At 33.0% G+C, this 25,389-nt stretch overlaps 1 protein-coding gene across 1 annotated transcript; it reads left to right on the top strand.

Moving 5' to 3' along the window:
- Window positions 1-9,019: 9,019 nt before the first annotated feature.
- On the top strand, window positions 9,020-24,146 carry LOC115699342 (ATP-dependent DNA helicase homolog RECG, chloroplastic). The gene is made up of 19 exons (XM_030626695.2): window positions 9,020-9,248; window positions 9,870-9,963; window positions 10,381-10,463; window positions 10,595-10,730; window positions 11,058-11,564; window positions 11,666-11,778; window positions 12,149-12,383; window positions 12,970-13,133; window positions 13,840-13,930; window positions 14,483-14,572; window positions 14,768-15,001; window positions 15,919-15,990; window positions 16,129-16,281; window positions 16,356-16,499; window positions 19,585-19,740; window positions 22,109-22,192; window positions 22,598-23,170; window positions 23,426-23,525; window positions 23,627-24,146. Exons 2-18 carry the CDS (start codon window positions 9,925-9,927, stop codon window positions 23,516-23,518), a joined length of 2,967 nt encoding a protein of 988 aa, XP_030482555.2. The 5' UTR covers window positions 9,020-9,248; window positions 9,870-9,924; the 3' UTR covers window positions 23,519-23,525; window positions 23,627-24,146.
- Window positions 24,147-25,389: the final 1,243 nt, after the last annotated feature.

Here is a 25,389-nt window from a genome sequence, read left to right as displayed (position 1 = left end):
TGATAGAGTATCTCACCTATAAATATAGGGTACCAGTCTTTGAGCTCCTCACTCATTTCGTATAAAGAGCAAATTATCATCTAGAAGAGTATAGAGAGCTTGGAAACTTGATTACCCCATACTAACTCATTTTCTTTTCTTTTGTAAATCTGAAGCTTATGTGGATTGAAGCTTAAAGAATAAATAGCTGAAGGTATTTCGATCTCTTTCGTGGTTTGCATATATGTTCGATATGTTTATATTATTCAGCATTTCATATCGATTGTATATGCTTTATTATATTCATATAATAGTGTCTAATAGTTGGTATTAAAGTCATTTTTATCTCTGTCTTGATTATTTTGAGTTGTTCATGCTTTATGTCTTGAAAAGCTTGTAAAAACATTTCTGATTTGTAAATAAGAGTTGAAAATTTTAATATATGCATGAATGTTAAATTATTAATATTTAATATTGAATAATTATTTTGATTCTGTGATTACCTGCTCTAATTGGCTAGTTACTTCCAGGAAGTTGAGAATCATGGAGCTATTATAGATCAAGAAACTCAAGTGAGTTTGATCTTAAATTGTTTGGCTCTAGCTTTTCTGCCCTTTACTTCAAATTATGTCATGAACAAGTTGACTTTTGACTTTCACGAGTTAATCAACAACCTTCATACATTGAAAATTTGATTGGAGGTCCGCAAAAAGGAGGAAACAAAGCTCCTAATTCTAGTACTCCTACAAATGGTACGACCAAGCCTGAGGTAAATATTGCCTCTACTTCGAAACCCAAAAAGAAGAGGAAATGGAAGAATAGCAAGAAGCCTCTTAAAGTTGTTATGATAATACTGTTGGGTTTTATGCCCTAAATAAAACTCATTTCAATATAATCAGATTTACTTATTAATATAGATCAGAAATAACATTTAATGTTGCATGGTTCACATGATTTATTTCATGATTATATGTACATAATGTATGAATTCTATTTAAGTCCAGAACATATCAATTTGTTAATGATTATAGTGTTGTCAACACAGTGGAATATAATCTTAATTATATATTCGAAAGTTTATTCCCTGATTTGTCAGAACACTGGATTTAGACTGACATGGTATAATCAGCGATAGGTATTCTTACACCTTGGATAAGTGTTATGTCCTTTCCAGGACATTGACAAAGTTTACCAGCATCGGATGTATGGAGTATACATCGGAAGGGACCGATATTGAACTTTGATTAGATATATTAGAATATACCGTAATATCTATTCAATTCAATATCACCTGTTGATCCTAGATCAAATGATCTTAATCCTGATATGATTAGGTTCAATCTCAAGAGTGTTATTCGTGTTCTTTGATTTGTTAGTTAAGCCTACTTTTGGATCAGGGTGATACGTACATTTTGGGAACACGGTAGTGCAATTGAGTGGGAGCGCTAACATAAATATGGAATCTATAGCTTCTATCTGGCGAATAGAAAGTAAAGGATGATTTTCTTCGAGTTTAACCAAACGAAAATAAATGGTGGAGATCTCATTTCACTTAGCTGAAATATCATTTATACAGGGTTAAGTGTTTTAATGATAAAATACATTGTAGGGTGTTACGGTAATTTAATCCCTTTACAGTGTAAATCATCTATATAGAGGATCATTGATCACATTAGGGTTATAACAATGGATAACTAATGACGTGTCTATATCGTGGAACATATAGAGCGTTCTATATACTGAGAGTGCAATTCTAAGTTCTATGCGTGGATTCAACGAAGACTTAAGTAGTCAGTGAATTTAAGATATAAATTCTTGATCTACTTATTGGAAGCTCGGATATATAGACCCATGGTCCCCATACTAGTTGAGACCATACTGCTTGTAAGACTCAGTTAATTGATTTTGATTAATCAATTATAATTCTAAAGTTAGACTATGTCTACTTTGTGAATTTTCACTAAGCAAGGGCGAAATTGTAAAGAAAAGATATTCTAGGTTTATTTATTAATTAAGAGACTTTATATGTCTAATTAATAAATATATTAAATGACAATATTATTTAATAATTAATTTTTAGTTATTAAATAATTAGAATTTGCATTTAAATGGTTGAATTTGAAAATTGGCGTTTTGAGAAAATCAGATGCAGGAATGATAAAACAGCAAAATTGCATAAGTGAGGCCCATTATCCAAGCCCATGGTCGGCCACACTTTATGGGTTTTATCATTTATTTTTTCATTATTTTAATGCCAAATAATTCTAACCTAAACCTAGGTGGTTACCTATAAATAGATAGTGATGGCTCTCATTCACACTTAACTTTGTGAACTTTGTCAGATGAAAATTGAGCCTCTATCTTTTCTCTATAGGCCGAACCTCTTCCTTCTTCTTTTCTTCTCTAAATTTCGAATTCCTTGAGTGAATGAGTGAGTGCCCACACACATCAAGTGGTATCTCAATCATAGTGTGTAAGACTGTGGAAAACCATCCAACAAGAAGGAGATTCAGCATCAAAGGAAGGAGAGAAAGAGATCCAGGTTCAGATATTGATAATGCTCTGCTACAGAAAGGAATCAAGGGCTAGATATCTGAACGGAAGGAGTCATTATATTCCGCTGCACCCAAGGTAAGGTTTCCTATACTTTATATGTGTTTATTTCATTGTTTTAGAATTCATATTAGGATGTTAATGAAACATACTTGTTAGTAAATTTAGATTCTGGTAAAATATATCCAACAAATACAACTAATAAGAATAAGAAGGCTGATAATCCAAAATCAAAGGAAAAAGGAAAGTGCTTCTATTACAACAAAAAGGGCCACTGAAAACCCCAGTGTCCTAAGTTTTTGGCAAAGAAACAAGGTATTTATATCTTTGTTATTAACTCATGTGTTTTAGAGAATTATTCTCTCCTTGGTTTATTAATTATGGATCTACTAACCATGTTTATTTTATTCTTATTTTAGCTCCAGCTGCTTAAACTTGGATTGATATCCTAGCGAATTGAGTCGGATGGTTGACCAGAAGGGTCGAGATTGTCCAAGTTGAAGATGAAGCTCATTATCTTCATTAAATTTTTAAATTAATTGCTTTAGTTATCGAACAATTTAGTTTCAATTATTAGTATGGAATTTTATCCCCTATTTCATATTATTGCAAATAATTTATTATGATATTTTTGAGAGTATTAATAAAATTTTCTCTTTAAGAGGTTTTCATTATGAATTATTTTTATAAAATTGAGCTTCGTATTTTTTAACTTGTACGTTAATACCATATTATATTTATATGTTATCATGTTTTATGTGTTTTGTGTTTTATTATTGATACAAAATCTATGGTATTTTTAATATTTGAAAAGAGATAATACCACATAAACACTTGGAATTTAAAATTCAATGTTTATGAATAATTGTTATTTCTTAAGCAATTATTAAGATTTTGTTTAATAAAAAGATCTTCTGATCTGATAGGGGTGGAAGAAGTTAAGAAGTGCAGTTCAAAGATCTTTTATATCTATTGAACTCTAGATTATATTTGAAACTCCACAGAATTTCTATAACACTTAGGGATTGAAGAAGTTATTGATTATGTAGTTTAATTACTTTTAACTTTAAACTCTAGACTATACTCAATACACCACAATATCTCTATATCACACATATTTTGATTAGACATAGATATAATATAATAAACGAACTAGCAAACGATTAGAACTTATTTTTGATTTTGTAAGTGTTCCAATTAACATGTTACTGTAGTAGTAGAAATTGATACCAATAAAGTCTTTGGACATAGAATCATAGTATCTTATCTTAGTGGGAGAATTTTAAAATTTTAGCCCATTATTATTTGGATGACACTAGTGATAGCCTACTATGTTATGATCAAGATAGGTACTTTAAAATGAAAATAAGAAAGTAAATCTAACCATTCATATAGATAGAAATGACTTATCAGAATTATAAGGATAAGATATAAAATTATGCAATGTTTATTCAAATAACTCAAGCACAATTCCTATTTCTTATGAAATGTTTATTGGTATCTCTAATGATTACTTAATCTTAAGCAAGTATTTTACATTAATATTTATACTAGAATGCTATGTTGATGACTTAGTTTAAAAGGAATTTAATGTTTCAGATTAAGACATGATGTCACAGCAAGAGGTCCCTAAGCACCAATAGTAAGAGGTTAAATGCACACTTGTGTATGAATTTAACCAGACTTCTACTATTGAGTGGGAGCCTTCAAAGATGTAATCAAACAAGGAACATTGGGAGACAATCAAGAAAGAATCTCTGAAAGTGACTTATATGTTAGATGATAGGGGTGTAAATTAGAATCCTTATATCTAAATTAAATAACATAGTTTACAACTTGTCAAACAACTAGAGAGTTCTTGAGACTTCTTCTTCTTCCTTCTAATTTTGAAATCTCTTAATGTTCTTCACAAAAACTTTCGAGCCTTATAGTAAGTGAGTGCATGCCCACACATAGCAAGTCTAGTACTCAATCATAATGTGTAAGACTGTGAAGAATCCAACACCTGAAGGAGAATCGGGCTCAGATCTTGATAATACTCAGCGACAAAAAGGAACAAGGGTTAGAGATCTGAGTGGAAGGAGTCATTTAATATACAACCAATGTAAGGTTTTTTTGAGCTTTATATGTGTTTAAATTCTATTGTTTTGAAAATTCATATTTAGGATGTTAAACAACATACATGGTAGTAAATCTAGATCCTAGTAAAACAACCCCAACAGGTCCGCTATTGACATACTGCCTTCGGAATCTAAGTCTTCCACTTCGATGCTCTGGTTAACAAAAATACAGGGGTAGTTTTTCCTTCCCTGAATGTTAGGCTTTGATACTTGAGCACGGTGCCTATCTTCTCGCTCGACTCTACTTCGCGGATCGATTGAATGGTCTAGCTCTAGGTATATGGACGACACTTTCTTTCTACAACAGTGGGTCGACTATATCTCTGTTGTCCCTAGGAGCGCCTTGTGTGGGCCTTGGCAGATAGTTCTTCTTTTGGGGCTAAGCCATTTTGGGCTTCCCCTTGTCGTTTGCTGGATTAAAGGGTCCAATCTCGGGAAGGTTAAACTTTCCCACTAGTGGGTTTTCAACATTATTATCCCTTTCTCTACCATGTTTTACAGTTGTAAGAGAGTTTCTTGTATTTGGTTTGTAGCTTTTTCTTGCTTCACCATTTTTCTTTGCTAGTCTAAGACTACTTGTCTTAAGCTTACCACCTTTGGGTCCTCCTCGTATTCTTTGTCATTGTTTTTGTTGTACGCATCCTTTAGGTCCTCGTCTTTGCCTTCTTTGTCATCTTCGTTGATGGAGGTCTCATCAATGTATTTTTCTTGGTGTTGGCTTTTCTGAGGTGGACGACTAGCTACTTTTGACACTTCACCATCCCCTACAACATCTGCTTCAACGTCTGCCAGAAGGGGCTGGTATAAATCGTCGACCATAGCATTTTAATTGTCATTGGGAGCGGATGGTTTTCTAGTCACATTTCTAGTTGCAACCATGGTTGTAGAAGACAACAATGGTAAAGACTTCCTTCGAGCTCTTAATGAAAGCATCAAAATATTTACCGAGATTTTCAAAAATTGAATTTAAATATATTGATCTTAAAGAAAAATGATCAGAAATAAAGAAGAATTTTCTTACGTGGTTTGGGCGTTAATGAGTCTTAGTTTACAAGTCAATATTATTGAACTCTTTGGCTATAGAGTTTTTTACACAGTGTTTAGCCAAAATTCGTAACCCTTTGCATAAAGGGACGAAGCTTTATTTATATGCTGAAGTCAAGTTCTCGGGTGAACCCGGACCCGTTAGGGTTCGTAAATGTGAAATAAGCCACTAATGGGATAAAATACAATATAATGTAGACTTTGAGTCGAGTAGTTGAAGCCCAATTGAGAGGTAAGTGTCGTTTGTACGAGCTTGTACTGTTGGGTTTTGTGCCCTAAATAAAAACCCATTACAATCTGATTAGTTATCAATATAGAATTTTGAAGTGATTTATGTTTACATGTATGTTACATGTTTATGGTTTAATATACATATTTAATATATGCATAAAATCAGTTAAATCCAGAACATATATTCATTCACAATTACAGTATTGTCAATACAGTGGAATGTGATTGTGATTATATGATTCAAAAGACTTAGTCCCTATTCATCAGTGTTTTGGATTTACACTGATGTGATAATCAGCGATAAAGTATACTTACACTTGGAGTAAGTGTTATGTTCTTTCCAGAACATTGGTAAAGTATAATAGTTTCGAATGTATGGAGTATACATTGGACTGGACCGATATTGAACTTAGATAAGATATTATAAACTTACCGTTGTATATTTCCAAGTCAATATCAGAAGTTGATCTTAGATTAAGAGAATCTAAATCCTGATATGCTCAGGCTCAATCTCAGGAGTACTATTCATGTTCTTTGATTTATTAGTTAAGCCTACTTTCGGGTAGGGTGATACGTATATTTTGGGAACATGATAGCATAACTGAGTGGGAGTGCTGAACATAAATATGGAATCTATAGCTTCTACTGGTGTATAGAAGTCAAGTGATGATTCCCTTCGAGCTTAGTTAAATAAAAGTAAATGGATGAACTCTTGTTTCAGTGACTATATATTAGATAACTAAAACATCATTTACAGGTAACTAAGTGTTTTAAGGGGCAAAATACATTGAGGGGGTGTAAACGGTAAATTTGTCCCATCTCGATGTAAATCATCTATATAGAGGATCTTTTGATCACATTAAGATTATAACAATGGTTAAATGAGATAGCATATGGATATCGTGAAACATATAATATGCTCTATATAAGTCTGAGAGTGCAATTCCAAGTTCTAAGAGTGGATTCAACAAGGAATTAATAAGTTAGGGATTTACTTGGTAAATCAGTTCAACTTATTGGAAGCTCAGCAATATAGATCCATGGTCCCCATTCTAGTTGAGACTATACTGTTTGTAAGACTCTATAATTGATTCATGATTAATCAATTATAATTCTAAAAGTTAGACTATGTCTAATTTGTGAATTCTCACTGTTTAAGGATGAAATTGTAAATGAAAGGGTTTCTAGGTTTAATTATTAATTGAGAGACTTTGCATGTCTAATTAATAATTATTTTAAATGACAATATTATTTAATAATCTATTTTAGTTATTACATAATTAGTTTTGACATTTAAATGGTTAGAATTGGAAAAATAGTATTTTTGGAGATATAGAAATAAAATTGAGGAAACTGCAAAATCCAAGTGAGTCCCATATCACACCATGGACGGCCACCTCTTTGCATGTTTCCCCATTATTATTTTCAATTTTAATTGCCATGTAATTGCTAATCAAAGCCTAACAATAATAGGAAAGTGGTAGATCACACTAAATAAGGCAGTTAATCAATTACACAGTAAAAGAGAAAACTGTTTATTTGGAAAGTTGAGCTCTTCCCTTTTCCTATATATAGCCGCCCCCCTCTCTACTCTTGAAATGCCTTTGAATGCTTTGATATTCATACCATCATTATACACGAAATCAAGAGTGAAAAGAGAGAGAAATTTCGAGATCCTTTGTGAGAGAGAAGTGCCCACACACAGCATACAATACCTCAATCATAGTTTGGAAGACTGTGAAGGATCACATCCAACTGAAGGACATTCGGGCTTAGATCTTGATTATACTCTGCTACAAACAGGAATCAAGGGTTAGAGATCTGAGTGGAAGGAGACACTTAATTCCGCTGCCATCACTGTAAGTTATTCTTAACTTTTATGTGTTTTGTTTATCGTTTTAGAAGTTCATATTTAGGTTGTTAAATCAACATACTTGTGAGTAGATCTAAGATCCTGGTAAAATTAATTCCAACATGTACAACCTGATGTTGATAGGTGGCCATGCGCTGCCAATTGTGTACAAAATAGTGGATGTTTCACAAAAGGTATGTCGCTTTTTGTGTTGTGCGCCTTTCCTAGATCTAACACAAGGGACAAACCTCTGATTCTGTGGAATTCGTTGCTAGAGGAGTGCCGCGTAGGACTGTATCTTGACACCTTTGGGACTACCTCTGAGGGTATCCGGTTGTCTTCCTTTGAATCTTCATCCCTTTGGACAAGAGTTACCCTTTTGGGACCATAGAGGTGTGGCTTTGTTGAGACATGATTTTAGTTGAACTCGGAGCTGTAGTCGAACTCCGCTTATAGTCTGAACTATTACTTTCTTTTGGGCTTGATGAATGGGCATGTGAGTTAATTTTGGGCATTGGAAGTACATGTGTCACCTATCCGTAAACACGGTTAACAATTATAAATAATGAAGCATAATTAAAATGAAAGTTTTATTAAAATGAAAGTAGATTTATTATAGTATTATAATTAAGTTTTAATTTGGGTAAAGATTTGATTTTTTTTCTCTACAAATATATAAAAAATTATAATTATTGGGTATGAATATACTTTAGAAAATGATAAATACTATTTTAGATTTGTATTCTACATAAATTACTGATTAGACTTATTTTTTTTTGAAAAAATTTACATAATAGATAAATTTTTTTAGAAAAATTACAAATACTCGTCAATACGAATTATTTTTACTTATGCTCTTTGAATTTCTTTTATTTATAAAAATACATCTTCACTAAAAATAATAAATTTTTTTCTAATTTATTTTTACTTGTTTTATAATTTATTTATAGTTGATTTATAATTGTCGTGATATTAATTTCTTGTTTATTTTAGTTGTTTTCTACTTTTTCTCAAGAAAAATATATTTTTGAAATTTTAAAATTTTAAAAACGTATTTTTATAAATATTTATATCTTAAAATTATATATAAAACATAAAAAAATATATTTTTAAAAAATTATGTAATTTTGTAAAAGAGAAAGTTTAAAATGGTATTTACCAATAAAAAAAATTAAAATTTGAAAAAAAATTATTTTATAAAATTTTAAAAGATTTTTTTTTTTCGTAAAGAAATTTTCAATGATTTTGTCTTGAGAAAAAGAGGAAAGGAAGGATATTTACTCAAGCTCACGAAGCCATACATACGTACGAATACGATTAGGAACCAAAGTAAATAAACGTTAGAGGCAGTTTCAACTTTCAACTTCTTAGTCTGAGTTCCGGTTTACTCTCTGGATAGAGGTTTCGGCGTTTGTTTCCCGAGAAAATGTGTGGTAGAAGCGGAAATTAACAGAGTATCTTTCGAAAAGGTACGATTTTACCATTACAACTTTCAAAACATGAAAGATGAACAAAACCGAAATGCTAGTTATTTGAGTTTGAATTTGTGCACCAGTTTGATATCATCTTTAGTTGTGTTTGATTCTTTCATTTCTCTTCGCACCGGTGAGAAAAAGCATATGATATAGGAGTACTTATATACTTGAAATTTGAACTAGAAGTTGAGTTAGTTAGATTGATGGTAAAACAGCTTACTTCTTCCTTAATTTCATTTTCTTTTATGCTGTAATATATTAGAAGTTAATCTTACTCACGGAGTTATTATATGAAAATTTCTTTCCCCAAATATTATAGGGTTCAACTGGAAACACCCAATATCGAAATATATATCCATTGAAATAAAGGCAGAAGAATAAAATTTTTATATAGCAGACTTATCAAGGCATAATATAAACTTATGTGGAGTACAATTTTTTTTCTTTTTGAAAGACGTTGATGTAATTTTTAGCCTTTGACTATGTTCTTTTTCTATTTGTAGCTTAACTTGTAAGATGTGTTTATTTGTCTATTCCAATTATAGTCGTTGGGACATTGTCTGCCCGTGGATTTTTTCCTCAACATTGTAATTAGTATGCACTATGGTTTTGCAGGTTGGAGGTCTATGTTATTCAGGCATGTTCTGTTCAAGTAGGGCGTTTGTTGCACATGGCATTCGTAGTCTTTTTTATGTATCCATGTGGCATGGTATGAATGAAGTTTGTATCTTTATGTCCTTTTGTATAAGTAATAATTTCTCTATCATCCAACATAAAAGGATCTTTTTTTTCTATTGAGATATTTCGTTTTAACAGAGTAATAAATATATGGCTTTCAGAAAAAAAAAAGAAAGAAGAGTAGTAGATACATGCTATATCCTGATTTGTTTGTCGTTTAGCAGTTTAAAATATTTTATGCAGCGTTGATTGATTTTGAACTTCCCTTTGTATCTAGTTGCATAAGGTTGTCAGAATGCAATAGTAGAATCCACACCAGTTGAATTCTTATACCGTGCTTGTAAAGTTGTAATATTAATCCTTAAATGAGTTTGGTGACAATAAATTTGAAAGTTTTAATCTTTGGGGAATGAGTTAGGTGATACTGAATGTAATTATACATTTCCAGTGTTTCAGTGTGAGACAATTGAGAGGTGCAGTCCTATCTGAGACTAGGAAAGGATACTTGAATGCTTTGGGAAGAAATATGAGGTACTTTTTAATTTTTTTTCTTGTTGTTGTTGTTGTTGATGTTCCTGAAACTATATTATATTTTTTTTATGCTTGTAATGGTTTATAGATTTGAGGTGTTGGTACTTGTATGATGTTTTTATTTTTTGCAGGTTCAGTAATTTTCTGTTTTCCAAACTATCGAGATCATATTCTAGATCAAGACATAAGCTGGCTGAAAAGGTGTTAGATGAAGTTGATGGTTATGGTTTGTCGAGTACATGTAGTCGTCCAAAGGTTCTTGACAAGGTAGGCACATGAGAATATCAGTTTGTTACATATAATCTTGTGGCTCCCATTTATCTATCTAACAAGTTTTATCTGACTTACAGAACTTATGCATGTAGTTGTATGCCTATTTTGTACGTTTTGAAATATATGTACAGGTTATACCTGGCATGCTGTTACTTTTTGCTCTGATCTTGGAGATTGCAGGATTATCTTTTTATTTCAATTTTATTCTTCTTTTAACTGCTGTTTTCTTGTGAAAACTTTATCATTTGGTGTCCTAGTTGATGTTTTCTGGTTTATAAGACTGCATCTTTCTTCCATTAATCATACTATTGCTATTATTAGGTATCAGTTATGATGGGTTATGATGATATTCATGATTATAAAGATGGAAGGGATTTTGATGTCTCATTAGTATGTAAGAAATTTCCATCTATTATAGTGGGTAGTTCCCCTCCAGTGATCTTGTATAATGGGACCACAGATTTCTGCAACATGAGAAACATTCTAGCAACAGAAGGTTATGAAGAGTTCCTTTCTGAGTCTATAGGCGAAGAGCAGACACAGAATAGTCTCCATGAAATGCGGGACACTCTGGATTCCACTGAAACAAGTGTGCAAACAGAATTACCAAGAGAACCTAGTTCTTATATGCTACCTTCATCTCCTCAGCCCATTACATTGGTCACTGAGGAAATATTGAATCAACCAGTCGCTGTAGAGGAATTTATTTGGTTTGACTCACAAATTGATGTAGCGTCAACCGAGCCACTTCTTGATCAAACTATTAATTGCATACCTGGATTAAAAAAGAGGCACTGTCATAAGCTGGAAGACTCTGGTTTTCACACGGTTTGTTTCATAAGATGTTACGTGAAAGGCAACCAAATTTTATCTTAGCATTATTTGAAAGAAGGATTGACTTTGTATTGGTCATTCTTATTTCTATGTAGCTGCGGAAATTGCTACACCATTTTCCTCGAACATATGCTGATTTAAGAAATGCTCAGCTTGGAATTGAAGATGGACAATACTTGATTTTTATGGGAAAAATCTTATCTTCAAGGTAACAAGGTTTCCAAATGTTCTAGCCATTCATGATCTTACGAAGAACTAGTAATCCATGATTCATCTCTCAAAAGCAGTTGGTAATTTTTTACTCTGTGTGTTTGGTGGTGTCGTCATCGTTGTAATATATTATTGTTATTATTTCTTATGAAAAAAAGTTCCTGATTTTTTGATCTTTGTAAGCATCTGGGTATAGTTGTGCCTTGGTTTTTCAGATATTTTAGGTCTTTTTTCCTTTGATATTTGGATGAGGTGAGATTGTGATGAAACAATTTGGATGAGTCAAGTTTCTTACTTAAATATATTGCATACTTTAAAGTAAATTATTGATGCTATAATATTGATTGCGATATCTCTTTCTCCTGCAGAGGAATCAGAGCTAGTTCTTCTTTTTCATTTCTTGAGGTTATCGTGAGTTGTGAGATTGGAAACAGTGACTCAAATTTTGAGAATGAAACTGATGGTAGAGATCTTAAAGAAAACAAGACAATATATTTGCATTTGAAGAAATTCTTTCGCGGTACACGTTTCACATTTAAGCCTTTTCTTCAAAGTCTTCAGGGGAAGCATAAGGAAGGGGAAATCGTGTGTGTTAGTGGCCAAGTGAGTTTCACAGGTTTCTCCAAAGCTTGATTTCTTTCTTACTCTTCTGTTGTTAGGTGCAAAGTAACATTCAGTGACTCATATCAAATTGGGGGTTTTCTTTTATACAGACTTGCCTTTTGCAGATTATAAATATAGCTTTACCTTTGTATGAGTTGACAATTATTTGTAGATTATAAATGTAACTTTACCTTTCTAAAAGTTCTCATTTCTATAACTTACAATATCACTGCTTATCAGCTTCGAGAAAGTTTAATGTTCCTAGATGTGGCCTGTGGGTGGTAGTGATTGTTCACTTAGGCTAGTACATGGGCAGTTGATAATTCATGACCTATTTGACTGCTTAAAATGACACACTTTGATTGCTCAAATATTTACTTTGGTGATTGTGGTTATGTTGTTTTTTTTTTCTTTTTCGCCAATTGTGGTTATGTAGATGTTGAATTGTATAACTCTCGCACTTAATAGAGTTTCGTTATCAAACTCTTATAACTTGTTAATATTTTTTTTTGCGAGTGTTTAGTTTTTATTTGTTTGTGTAAATTTCATTTGAGATTCTGTGTGAAATGTTGCTTCTTTATTTTAGGTGAGGACTATGAGTACCAAAAATCATTATGAGATGAGAGAATATAATATTGACGTGCTTGAAGATGACAAAGATTCTTCATTTCATGCGAAAGGAAGGCCATATCCCATTTACCCTTCAAAAGGAGGCTTAAAACCTAATTTTTTGAGAGACATTATTGCAAGGTTTGTACCCTTTTTTAGCTTAAATGTAAAAGCATAGCAAGGCCACTCATATTGGCAGCATCTTCGTCCAAGAGTCCCATGTTTTTGGCCTTGTATAAAACATGCCGTGGTTGACCTTTTCTCTCTAGTCATTTCCCTTTTGTCTCACTTTATTTTTTTCTAATTGGCATCAGTCATGGGATCAAATATGGGTAACTTCTATAAATGCATTTAACTTGAAGGGCCATCATTGCATGAATGATGGCTGAATCCTGTCCTGCAAGGTGGGATGTAAAAATGAAGTTGTTAATTCCATTTTAGATGTGTGGCTCAAATTTCTTTACTACTGTCAAGAATTGTAGCATTAACTTACTAAGAATGATTTGATCACCTTATTGTTTCAGTATGATTTGATCACCGACCTTTGAAGGTCTGCACTCTTAAACAGTGTCGGCTGACTATTTGACTGTATTTTTTCATATAATTTATTTATTTATATATTTCTGGATAAGGTCCCAATTTATTTGACACTAAATAAGTACGTGATTTAAGAAATTTTAGGATTATTTGGTCAGTAGGGTTAGTGGCCTACTTTCTTTTTTTATGAGTTCTACCCTCTTTGTTGTTTTGGTCCACTTAAGAAATGACTAGTTGGTTTGGTAATTTGTTGCACTTATTTACTGTAATTTTTTTAACTTCTTTCTGCCGCCCACCTCTTTCGTGACAGTGCTTTACAAGCTTTACAAGCTTTGCCAGCAAATGTTGATCCCATTCCCAGAAGCATTGTTGAAGACTTTGGACTGCCAAGTCTTTATGCTGTAAGTTCATTTCTTTTGGAAATTTAGCCTTTTCATCTATATGTTCTGTTAATTTGACTATATATGTCATCTCAAGAAATTTTACTTTCCTTCTTTTTCTTCTCTTTATTTATAAGAAAATGCTTTTCAGTTCTGAAACAATTTTGAACACATGTGAGCCAATAGAATTTTTCTATCATTTCTATTTATTTATTGTACTCTTTTTTTTTTTGAGTGGTCATCTTCATTCTTCTCCCTTCCTCCATACTCATAAACATTCATTTTCTGCACAGAGAGAGGAAGAGGGAGAGTGAGAGAGGGAGAGAGAGACTGAAAGAGAGTTGGAAGCTTATTTTGCAGCACTATATGATATATATTTGTTTTTTTTTTCTTTTTTTCGAGAAAAATTTACCTTAATTTTGAGTAATGTTTAGCAGCTTACATTGAACAAGGAAAATCTATGTGTGGGTGTATGCAGCAATGTGATCATAAATTCATGTTATGTGCATCCGTTGGTGTCTTTCTGTGCATCATAATTCTCCTCATTGCACTAATCCTTTGTCAATGCTGTAGGCATATAATGGGATTCACCAGCCAAAGGATATCAATGAGGCTAATTTGGCTCGGAGGAGGCTTATATTTGATGAGTTCTTCTACTTGCAGGTGATTTTATTTTACCTTAAATGGTGTTTGGTATCGTTGCAGAATCTATTTCACTAACTTTGACACATATTTGACAGATTTTGAGAAATGTTTTGGTTTAGATCTGAAATCGATGGAATTTATAATGTTGACATGCAGTATTGTTGTGCAATTATAAATAATCTCTTGATTGAAAACAGTTGTTAATCTCTTCAGCTAGGCCGCTTGTTCCAAATGCTTGAAGGCCTTGGTACGCAATTTGAGAAAGAGGGATTACTTGATAAGTATAGGAAACCAGAAAGCAGTGCTGCTTATATGGAGGAATGGTCTAGTCTCACCAAAAAGTTGGTGAAATCTCTTCCATACTCTCTTACTTCTAGTCAGCTTAGAGCTGTTTCCGAAATTATTTGGGATCTTAAACAAACAGTGCCCATGAATCGGCTTTTGCAGGTTTGAATTTTACATGACTCTAGTTCATTTGCATGTGGTGTACAAATTCAATGTCTATTAGGATCGAATATTACTTTCAGGCATACATAAATGATGTCTGCTGTCTTATTTTGTTATGGTTTCCCTTCATTATATGTGTTTTCAAAAACTAATCTTACTGGTGTAGTACTGACATTGATTCGGTCCCATATATTATGTAACTTTTATGCTGGCCTTGGATTTTTTGCTTCTTACATATGAATGGACAAGAACAATATTTTAAGATTAAGTTCATGGGAAAATGATAAATAACAAAAAAAAAAAAAAAAAAGAAAAAAAGAAAAAGATAAATAACTTCCCACAGAAGTTTATTTGACCAATTTTTTAAAGAGAGGTTCACACTGCCCTTTATTTTCATGTCTCTATTTTCAGTTCAGTTGATTTTCAAGAGTCTTGTGCTTCTGCTTCTATTTTACCTTTATTTCTGTTGGTCTAGGTCAAGTTGTTGCTCAACATGGGTAAGGATGGATTGGTCTTGAATTTTCTAGTCATTTGCAATTCATAGGTTTGGGATTGTTCAGATTTAATGATTGGGGTGGGATGTTATTTCCTAAAATAGATAAATGAAATTTCCACTCGGTTCCACTATGCTTTCTCAGATGAGGGATAAGATCATTGGTGGACTATTTTTTTTTTTTTGCTCTGTGGCTTGACCTTCATTCATGAATAATCCCTTAAATTATTTGCAAAGATGTTGTCGATAGTCCCTTGGGACAGGACCTTTGCAGTGCTCCCTTCTCCCTTGTTTGTAGATTTACTATGCCGTGTATCATTAATAGAAGTTGGTAATAAATTAACATTGTTTTCTTCATAGTATTAGAATGGATGATATGGGAGAAAGTTATTTGTTGACCATACGCTACAATGTGTTTTTTTAGGGCGATGTTGGTTGTGGGAAGACTATAGTAGCCTTTTTGGCTTGCATGGAAGTTATTGGCTCCGGATATCAGGTTGGCTCTATGAATCTGATCTCTTTAAGTGCTTGTAAAGTATATGGCTTGCCATTTATTTATCAGATACATTTCCCTTTTTACCGTTACGTTTCTGTGTTCTCTAATTGTGGTCTGTTTTTTCTTGCTAATTTGCAGGCAGCTTTCATGGTTCCGACTGAGTTGCTTGCAATCCAACATTACGAGCACTTTAATAATTTGCTTGAAAGCTTAGAGGAAGTTGAGTGCAAACCTTCTGTAGCTTTACTAACAGGGTCAACACCATTAAAACAATCACGAATGATTCGTAAGGCATGTATTATTATCTTGATTTTTCTTTTTTATTTCAAATTTTGAGTGTCTTACAACTGAAATCATGAATTCAGGATCTCCAAACTGGAGACATATCAATGGTCATTGGAACCCACAGTTTAATTTCTGAAAGCGTGGAGTTCTCTGCACTCCGGATTGCTGTGGTAGATGAGCAACATCGTTTTGGTGTGATCCAGCGAGGAAGGTTCAACAGCAAGGTGATCTGTTTTAATATGATTAGTATGATGGTTGTGTTTTTGCAGGATTATGTCGTGTTTTTGCATGATTATTTCTTAGGTGGTTCTTCTTGCTGTTAATATCTAAGGGGTCCATCCTTTTCATTTCCAGTGATGTTCATATTTGTATGTTCATTGTCGTCCTATGGTCAAAGAAATCCTCACTATGTGATTTGTGTGTTGTAACATAGGAATCTTTCTGAAATTGAACATGGTGATGGTGCTAATTAAATTATTATATATTTAAATATTTATAGCACTAATTTAATTGTTCAAGAGAAAGTAAATGGAGGCAATTTCAACATTTTGTGGCTCTTCTAATAATCTAACAGTTCTTGTCGTATGTGATTTTTTCCATGGATTGTCTGGCCATTAGGATATGCTCCATTGTTGTTTAACTATTTTGTTGCAAAAGAGCTTCTGCTTCACACTTTCGCATAATTTGTGGTGGTCACATTATAGTCATGATTGATATTATTGATGCATGCTTTATCTGTGTTCTTTTTATTGTTTTGTCAGTTTTAATTTTCAATTGCCATTCCATTTAAAATCAAAAAATATCAATTGCCATTAAGATCTGTAGGCTACATCAATTGCCATTCAAAAAATACCAAAAACAAAATAAGTGTGGAAAATAAATAACAATTTAGTATGGAAAGAATGGAAGAAAAATTGATTCAATAAAGTTTTCATATCGAACATGAAAAGTTGTCAACCCCCCCCCCCCCCCCCCCTTTACATTTTCCTTACTTTTTTCTTTCCTCACTAAAATCTAACTTCCAAACATAGCCGTATTGTATAATTGATTGAAACCGAAGACTGACTTTTAGTCTATTTCCTCAATTATTGAAACCCGTCTGGGCTTGAAATGCTCCTTTGGATGCATTTGAAGAGCTGCTCCAGTTAAATCTTAAAATAGTGTTATACAATGGTTAGTGAAGAAGAAATAAGTCTTCCACATATGTCCTTTGGTTGGAGCAGAACATACAAGGAGAATTTTGGAAGTTGTGGGATAAAGTTCTATATTTTTAGTAGTTGTATGAGTTCTCATTGTAGAATAGTGAGAGTTTGGTAGAAATTAGTGAATGAAATTGTATATTATTCTATAGAATAACGTGTATTTATATACAAAATTAGAATGTCTAAATAAGAAACTAACTAGTTACAATTAACTCTAATTTCTACAACTAATGTACAATTCATATATTTTAACGTTCTCCCTCAAGTTGGAGCATTAATGTTAATCATGTCCAGCTTGTTACAAAGATAATCAATCCGCACCCTATTCAAAGCTTTTGTGAAAATGTCCCCTAATTGTTTTTCAGTCTTCACATATCCTGTGAAGATAAGATCTTGTTGAATTTTCGTACGAACAAATGACATTCAATCTCAATGTGCTTAGTTCGCTCACGGAACACCTGATTTGAGGCAATATGAAGACCAACTTGATTATCACACCACAATTTTGCTGAAACTAAAGTCTTAAACTCGACTTTAGTTAAAAGCTGATAAATCCACACTATCTCACACACAAATTATGGCATAGCTTTATATTTGATTTTGCACTGGATTTAGACCCAACATTTTGCTTCTTACTCTTCCAAGAGATCAGATTGCCCGAACAAAAACTTAATGACCTAAAGTGGATCTTCTATCTACCTTGGAGTCTGCCCAATCTGCATCAGAGAAACACTTAATCTGGGTGTCCATGATCTCTGTAAACAATACCTTGTCCTGGTGCTCCTTTCAAGTAACATTATGTTTGTAGGAGTGATTGTACCAGACCCAAGAACACGTGAAGTGTGACCCATCAGTTGAGGTAATAGTAGAAGTGGAAGCGTGAGGTTGAAGATTGAAAAAGAAGCTAAAATTATTTGTCATATGGTTTGTAGCACCAGAATCAATGACCCATTTGAAAGACGAGGAAAGGTGACACGAATTTGGTTTACCTGAATCAACAATAGTGGTAATAGAAGAAGATGAATACTTAAGAGACTCTTGATATTGTAAGAATTTGGCATATTCATCCGCAGAAACAAGAATTGGAGTTTCAGAAGCCATTATAAATATTATATTCGTCCCACCAAACTAACTCAAACAACAAACCAAGCAACAAATCTAATAAAGGAGAAAACAAAATGAGACAACAAGCTGGGAACAAATTGAGATATTGAGTTAGCAATCAAAATCTCACAACCAAAATAGGAGAATCTAAACCAAACCACAAACAAAGAAAAACTCCGGAGATAAAGGACAAAGAATCACACTAAAGGATGACGAACAAACCTCAACGATCATAAAAGAAGAGAATAATGGTCGAAACGGATGCACCAAAAGGTCAGAAACACCGAAAAAAACAACCGGTGGAGAAACAACTGAAAAGGACACCTCACGCGTGCCCCCACGCCTTGGCGCGTGGGAGTTGTCGCTGACGCTTCAGGCGGCGCGTGTTCTCAAGCGCTACTGTTCCAGCCACCAAACTCTAGGGTTTGGCAGATTGACGGCTGGGTTGTCTGTTGGTGTTGGCGGTGAGAGCTCACGTGCTCTCTAAATGTATTTTTCGAAAAATAAACCTTAAGAAAGATGAAGAACAAATCCAATTGCAAACCTCAATTTTGGGATAAACCCTAATTTCAAATTTCAAATTTATAATTTTGTTATGATACCATGTAGAAAACAATGAATGAAATTGTATATTATTCAATAAAATAATGTGTATTTATATACAAAATTAGAAAGTTTAAATAAGAAACTAGAAGAGAAAATAGGAAACTTACTAATTACAATTAACCTTAATTTCTACAACTAATGTATAACTCATATATTCTAACATGTTTGTTGTTTGTTGATTAGCTAGAAGTTAGACTTATTTATTGTAAACTCTTTAAGTCAATTTATTCAGACCAACTATAGGAGATTGTGTTAGTGAAGATCACAATCTAACCCGAAAAGGATTGCCATAAGAAAAGGACTATACCAACTAATGTTTAATGTTTATGACCTTTACATTTATAGCTTACTTATATCAACACTGACTTATGAGGTAACTTGGGAGTTCTACCTGCAGTTATATAATAACATAAGCTCCAAAGTCGCAACAGGCAATTCAGATGAGACCTCAAAAGGTGACAATTATATGGCTCCAAATGTTCTTGCAATGTCTGCCACTCCAATACCAAGGACTCTTGCTCTGGCATTATATGGAGATGTTTCCTTAACTCAGGTATGTAATGTTTCTATGATTCTCAAAATGTGTTGTTGAACAAACCGTTACAATATTTCTTCAGTTTCCTTTGACAGTGTGTAGAGTAAAAACATGGGCAAATATTTTTACTTTGGTACCTGAAATGAATCTTTTCAATATTAAGCTTGTCCTTTTGGTGTAAAGTTTTTGTATAATTTGTCAAAATTAAGGGGAAAGAGTTCAAATAAAGCAGTCATTGATAGTTTGATTTGCTTGCCTAAATTTATATGCATGTAATGTGAGTTGTTTTTATAACATGGCTGCAAATGTACTCCATGGCGCAATATGGTTAAATAGTCTAGCTTTCTTCATGTTGTTCTTTTGGGATAATATCTAATCAGACTCTAGTATCATATATTGAAAGTTCGACTTCTGTTAGTTTAATGTGATAAATCTTTTTTCTTTTTCTTTCTTCAACGTTACTAGGCTTTCCATGCTATATTATGATAGCAACGTACTGTTAGTAAAAATAGTGTTACCACGGTAATTCATTAGCCATAACTGAGGCTTATCAATAAATTTGGGTGAAGGTCACTCATGGACATGTATTTACATCTCTTCCAGAAAAAGAAAAGCAAACTACATATAAGTAAATCTGCTTTGTGGTTGTTGGTTTTTTTGTTTTTTTAGAAAAAATAAACAAGAAAAAAGAAAAATAAATAGTATTATGGAGCATACGGAAAACATATATGTAGCAATGCTTTTGAGTCTTGGGGCTTTTTTCCTGCTATTTATATACATTTATTTTAGTTATATAGTACAGATGCGTGGGGATCATTCTCGTTAGAAAAAATGATGAGAGATTTTCTATGGGAAGGAGGAGATTCAATAGGTGGGGATCATTTGGTGGCCTGGGAGGAGGTGTGTAGACCTAAACATGAGGGAGGTCTCGCTATTGGTAGATTAGATATGAGAAATAAAGGGTTGCTTATGAAATGGCTTTAGCGATATCCATTAGAATCGAATTCACTTTGGCATAAAGTGATCAAAAGCCGTTATGGAAGAGCAGAAAATTGTTGGGATACTAAGTCAGGTCATAGGCTATCTCCAAGAGGTCCTTAGAAGGATCTTTCAGATCTTTATGGGGAATTTTTGGAGTTGGTAAAATTTAAAGTGGGCAATGGTGCAACTATTCGATTTTGGGAAGATATCTGGATTGGAGAATCAACATTAAAGAGTCGCTTTCCGGACCTGGAAGTGGTATCAAAGGCGAAAAATATGAGTATAAAAGATCTGGTGGCCATTGAAGGAGAGGTAGGAAATTGTGTTGCAAGCTGTAATTTTAAGTTTAAAAGGAACTTGATGGAGAGGGAAATGCCTAATCTTATTGTTTTACTGCAACTACTAAAACATATTAGACTGTTTAACATATCAGAGGATATCAGATTATGGAAACCAGATCCTGGTGGGATTTTCTCTTGTAAGTCAGCATTTAGGTGGTTTACTTCAGACCACAATTCTGGCGAGTTGTTCTGGACGAAGACCTTATGGAAAAGTATGTGTCCTTCTAAAGTTAAAGTCTTTGGATGGTTGGTGGCATTAGGAAAAATTAACGTGCACTCTATGATGCAAAAAAGGCGACCATTTATCTGCTTGTCCCCGGGATGGTGTGTTTGTTGTAAGAAAAGCAGTGAAGAAGTGGCACATTTGTTTTTGGGGTGCTGTCTGGCCCAAAGACTTTGGATAAAGTTGTTGAATGTCTTTGAGACCCAATGGGTACTTCCCGTATCAGTCCCTCTAATGATTGTGAGCAAGGTGTTTTGGGGGGGGGGGGGTAGTAAGGGTAGATCATACCTATGGAGGACAGCTGTCCTAGCAATCATTTGGGTTATTTGGCTCGAAAGGAATAACAGAATTTTAGAAGGGATTGAAGCCTCAGTTGAAGATTTATGGGAAAAAGTCAAATTTTGGACAGCTGTTTGGGTTTACAAAACTAAGAGATTTGAGCAGTTTTCGTTCTTAGATTTGAATAGAGATTGAAGATTGTTGTGTAATGTTGTTTAAGAGTACTTGATTTGTGTATGTCTTGTTGGATTGGTGTCGTTTTAAATTTTTCTGTTAATAGTTTGTAATCACGATATTCCTCTGCCACAAGTGAGGTTATCTATATATAACGGGAAAGGGGTCAGTCTAAGACAAAGGTCTCTTTCTCTTTTTCAAAAAAAAAATATAGTACAGATGCGTCAGGTAATTTGAAGCAAACCATGAAAAATGATGTTTTAGAAATTGATTGGTAGTGTTGTTTTTACCTCAATCTTTAGTACTAAATTTGGTTAAAGCTAGCTAAAATTTGTCGATTTGAGTAATGTTGCATACTAGTTATTAATTTTACTTTTTAATAATGCAGATAACTGACTTACCTCCTGGAAGAATACCAGTTGAGACCGTCACTGTTGAAGGAAATGAGGATGGATATGAGACCGTTTACAAGGTGACTGTCTTTCTTGTTTTTAATATCTTGTATTAATCTGTTTAGAGTACTGCAATATTGTCACTTTTCACATCTTTGTTATGATAAATAATTGCGGTGCTTATCCGGGGTCAATTTCCATTCCATCATGGAATAGAAGCTTATTTAGTAATTTTTCTTTGAAATTGTGAAGCAATGAAATAACAAAGACTTAAGAACAAAGATTGTAACTCATCCAAGTTGTAATTTTCTAAATGAACAAGATGAGGGGTGCTCTAACTTATGGTTGGCTATTTATACCTAAAAGTAATACACATGTTTACTTCATTTTCCTTGATACTTGTAATGTGTTAGCATATTTATTTAAATTCATTTACTAGGAGTTACCATGTTCATACAAGGACTACTTTTATCATATAATAACAGATAATGCTAGATGAGTTACGAGGAGGAGGGAAAGTTTATCTTGTGTATCCAGTTATTGAGCAATCTGAACAGCTACCGAAACTTCGTGCTGCATCTGCGGATTTTGAAGCTATTTCCACCAGGTTTCAGGGCTACAGCTGTGGATTATTGCATGGAAAAATGAAAAGCGATGAGAAAGATGAGGCACTTAAACGATTTAGAAGTGGAGAAACTCAAGTACTGCTTGCCACACAAGTAATTGAGATTGGTGTAGATGTTCCGGATGCATCATTGATGGTTGTTATGAATGCCGAAAGGTTTGGAATAGCTCAGTTACATCAGCTTAGAGGAAGGGTTGGACGCGGATCAAGGAAATCTAAATGCATATTTATAGCATCTACTTCTACTAGTCTTGGTCGACTGAAGGTTCTGGAGAAATCGTCAGATGGTTTTTACTTAGCAAACGTGGACCTTCTCTTACGGGGACCTGGTGATTTGCTTGGTAAAAAACAGTCGGGACATATTCCGGAGTTTCCTATTGCCCGATTGGAAGCAGATGGAAATCTTTTACAAGAAGCGCACCTTGCTGCACTGGTAAATATTATTCCTTTAAGTGCCATCCTGAGCAATTTTGAGCTCATATTTTATCTCACTTGATGATCTATTGGGAACATTCTGATTTTTAAGCTACTAGATGAAACTAACGAATATGGATAAATCAGAACAATTTGAAAGATGCTTTAAAAAATTCGTGAATTGCTTTTTTGAGGCTAAAGATTTTATTTAGTGGATGACTAGTGTAGTGTTGTAACTTGTGTATAACTTATGGTTTGGCTCGTTCATCTGCAGAAAATTTTAGGTGCTTCTCATGATTTGGAGAAATTCCCAGTGCTCAAAGCAGAGCTTAGCATGAGACAGCCACTTTCTTTTCTCGGTGATTGAAATCCTGGTACCTTTTTTCTACGTACCCCAACTATTTATTTTCTTTAGTTATCAAATTACCACGGCAGGCTTACTGGGATTCTTTCTTTGCAAATCTATAAATGACAGATCTCAAAAAATAATTGGCACAACAACATGTCAGAGAAGACGAAGAATTGGAAACCGTTATCTCACGCTTCTCGCCAATGATCTCAATCCAGTACAGGAGAATCCTCTCCCTAGAACTCAATGAGAGTAGTCATCATTGCAGTATGTTGCCATGGTAAGTTATTTTCGAGGATAATTTTGCCATATCTTTTTTGGAAGGGGAATTTTGTTTTGTCTTTCAATGAAGCTTGGATTGGACGTACTTCAAATTATATTATATATATAGATGTATAGGAAATTTTGGCAAATTGTTTTTGCTTTTACATACCATTGTCGGCAAAACTCAACATGTGAACTAACAAGTTGTAAGTGGTATGCCTCTATTTTCCAAACTGCAATATCCTAAACATCATTTTGTAGTTGAAGCTCTTGGATTGGACTAGAGTAAAGGTTTTTGTACATATTTTTCGGATACGTGGCATCCTATATCTTTGTCGAAAACTTGTTTAATGCAATTATGACTAAGGCTTATGTTGGCAAATATTGACCGTTTTGAATTGGACTTATTGTGTTAGGGCCTATTTGCTATAACTTTAGGAAAAATTAAAAGTTGCTTTTTAAAAAAGTGGTGATAAAAAAATATTTAGTAAATAGTTCAAAAACAATTTATTGAAAAATTTATAGAAAAGTTATAGTTAAGCTAAAATTGATATAACTTGATTTTTTGAAAAAAGTTGTTTTAATTTAATTAAAAGATTCATAAATTTATTTGTACTAAAAATATATTTACTTATTTATTATATATTTAAAAAAATAATATATTTAAAATAAATAATATTTGAATCTTTTATTTTTTTTTATGTTATCCTGAAGATATTTTACATTTTATATTTTTAACATTAATATTTCATGTTAACCTAGAGTTTTTGATATATTTAAGTTTTTAATTTTTTTTTACATGTAATAAAAATATAATTTAAAAATATTATAATTTATTTTTATCAAATGCATGTAAATTTATATTTTTAAGAGAAAATAATTAACAATATATGAAAAATATTTTTTTTTTATTTTTATACAACATAAGTTTTTATATATTTGTGATTATAATGAATTGGATTATAACATTATTATTATTATAATTATAATAGAATCTTAGTAACTCACAACACTTTAAAATTTATAATTTATTACACTCTGCTCAACTTTTTTTTACAGTTCTGTGTAGTTGTTTTTTCTCACAGTACAGTTACAGCTAGGAAATTAGGAATGCACACGGGGCTGGGAATATGTGGAGAGTGCGCCCCCTATTGTCATCTACGTTAAGGATTTTAATTCCCATCCCCACCCCCACCCATTCTCCATCGGGGACGGGATGGGGAATCTCCTAATGAAAAAATGAAGTTTATTTTAAAATTTAAATGTATAAAATTATTAAATTATTTAAAAATTAAAATATTACACATCTCTTATTGTTCAATATATTAATTATTATACGAAAAATATAACTTAAAAAATTATAAAAATATCATTAATATACTAAAAAAAATACAAACACATATTATAAAATATAAAATATTAATAAAAAAATAATTAATAAATAAAATAGGTCCCCATCGGGGCAGGGAGTGCCATCCCCGTCCATGTCCCGTTTAATATTCGGGGATAAAAAATGATCTCTGTCCCTGTCCCATTCCTATTTAGATGGGGAATCTTTGCCCCATTAGGGGCGGGTCCTTGCAAGGCCATTACTATAGAAAAATGTGCATCCCTAACTATTTTTT

This window comes from Cannabis sativa, chromosome 8, assembly GCF_029168945.1.
Source record: "Cannabis sativa cultivar Pink pepper isolate KNU-18-1 chromosome 8, ASM2916894v1, whole genome shotgun sequence".
NCBI lineage: Eukaryota > Viridiplantae > Streptophyta > Magnoliopsida > Rosales > Cannabaceae > Cannabis > Cannabis sativa.
Note: the sequence above shows the minus strand (reverse complement) of the source record. Positions and strands in the feature narration are given on the sequence as shown.

Excerpts from the sequence above, each read along its gene's own strand:
- LOC115699342 (XM_030626695.2), top strand. The coding sequence starts at position 9,925 with ATGGCATTCGTAGTCTTTTTTATGTATCCATGTGGCATG. Across the intron at positions 11,779-12,148 it reads GGAAAAATCTTATCTTCAAG|AGGAATCAGAGCTAGTTCTT; the intron begins GTAACAAGGTTT and ends TTTCTCCTGCAG. Across the intron at positions 13,931-14,482 it reads GACTGCCAAGTCTTTATGCT|GCATATAATGGGATTCACCA; the intron begins GTAAGTTCATTT and ends TCAATGCTGTAG.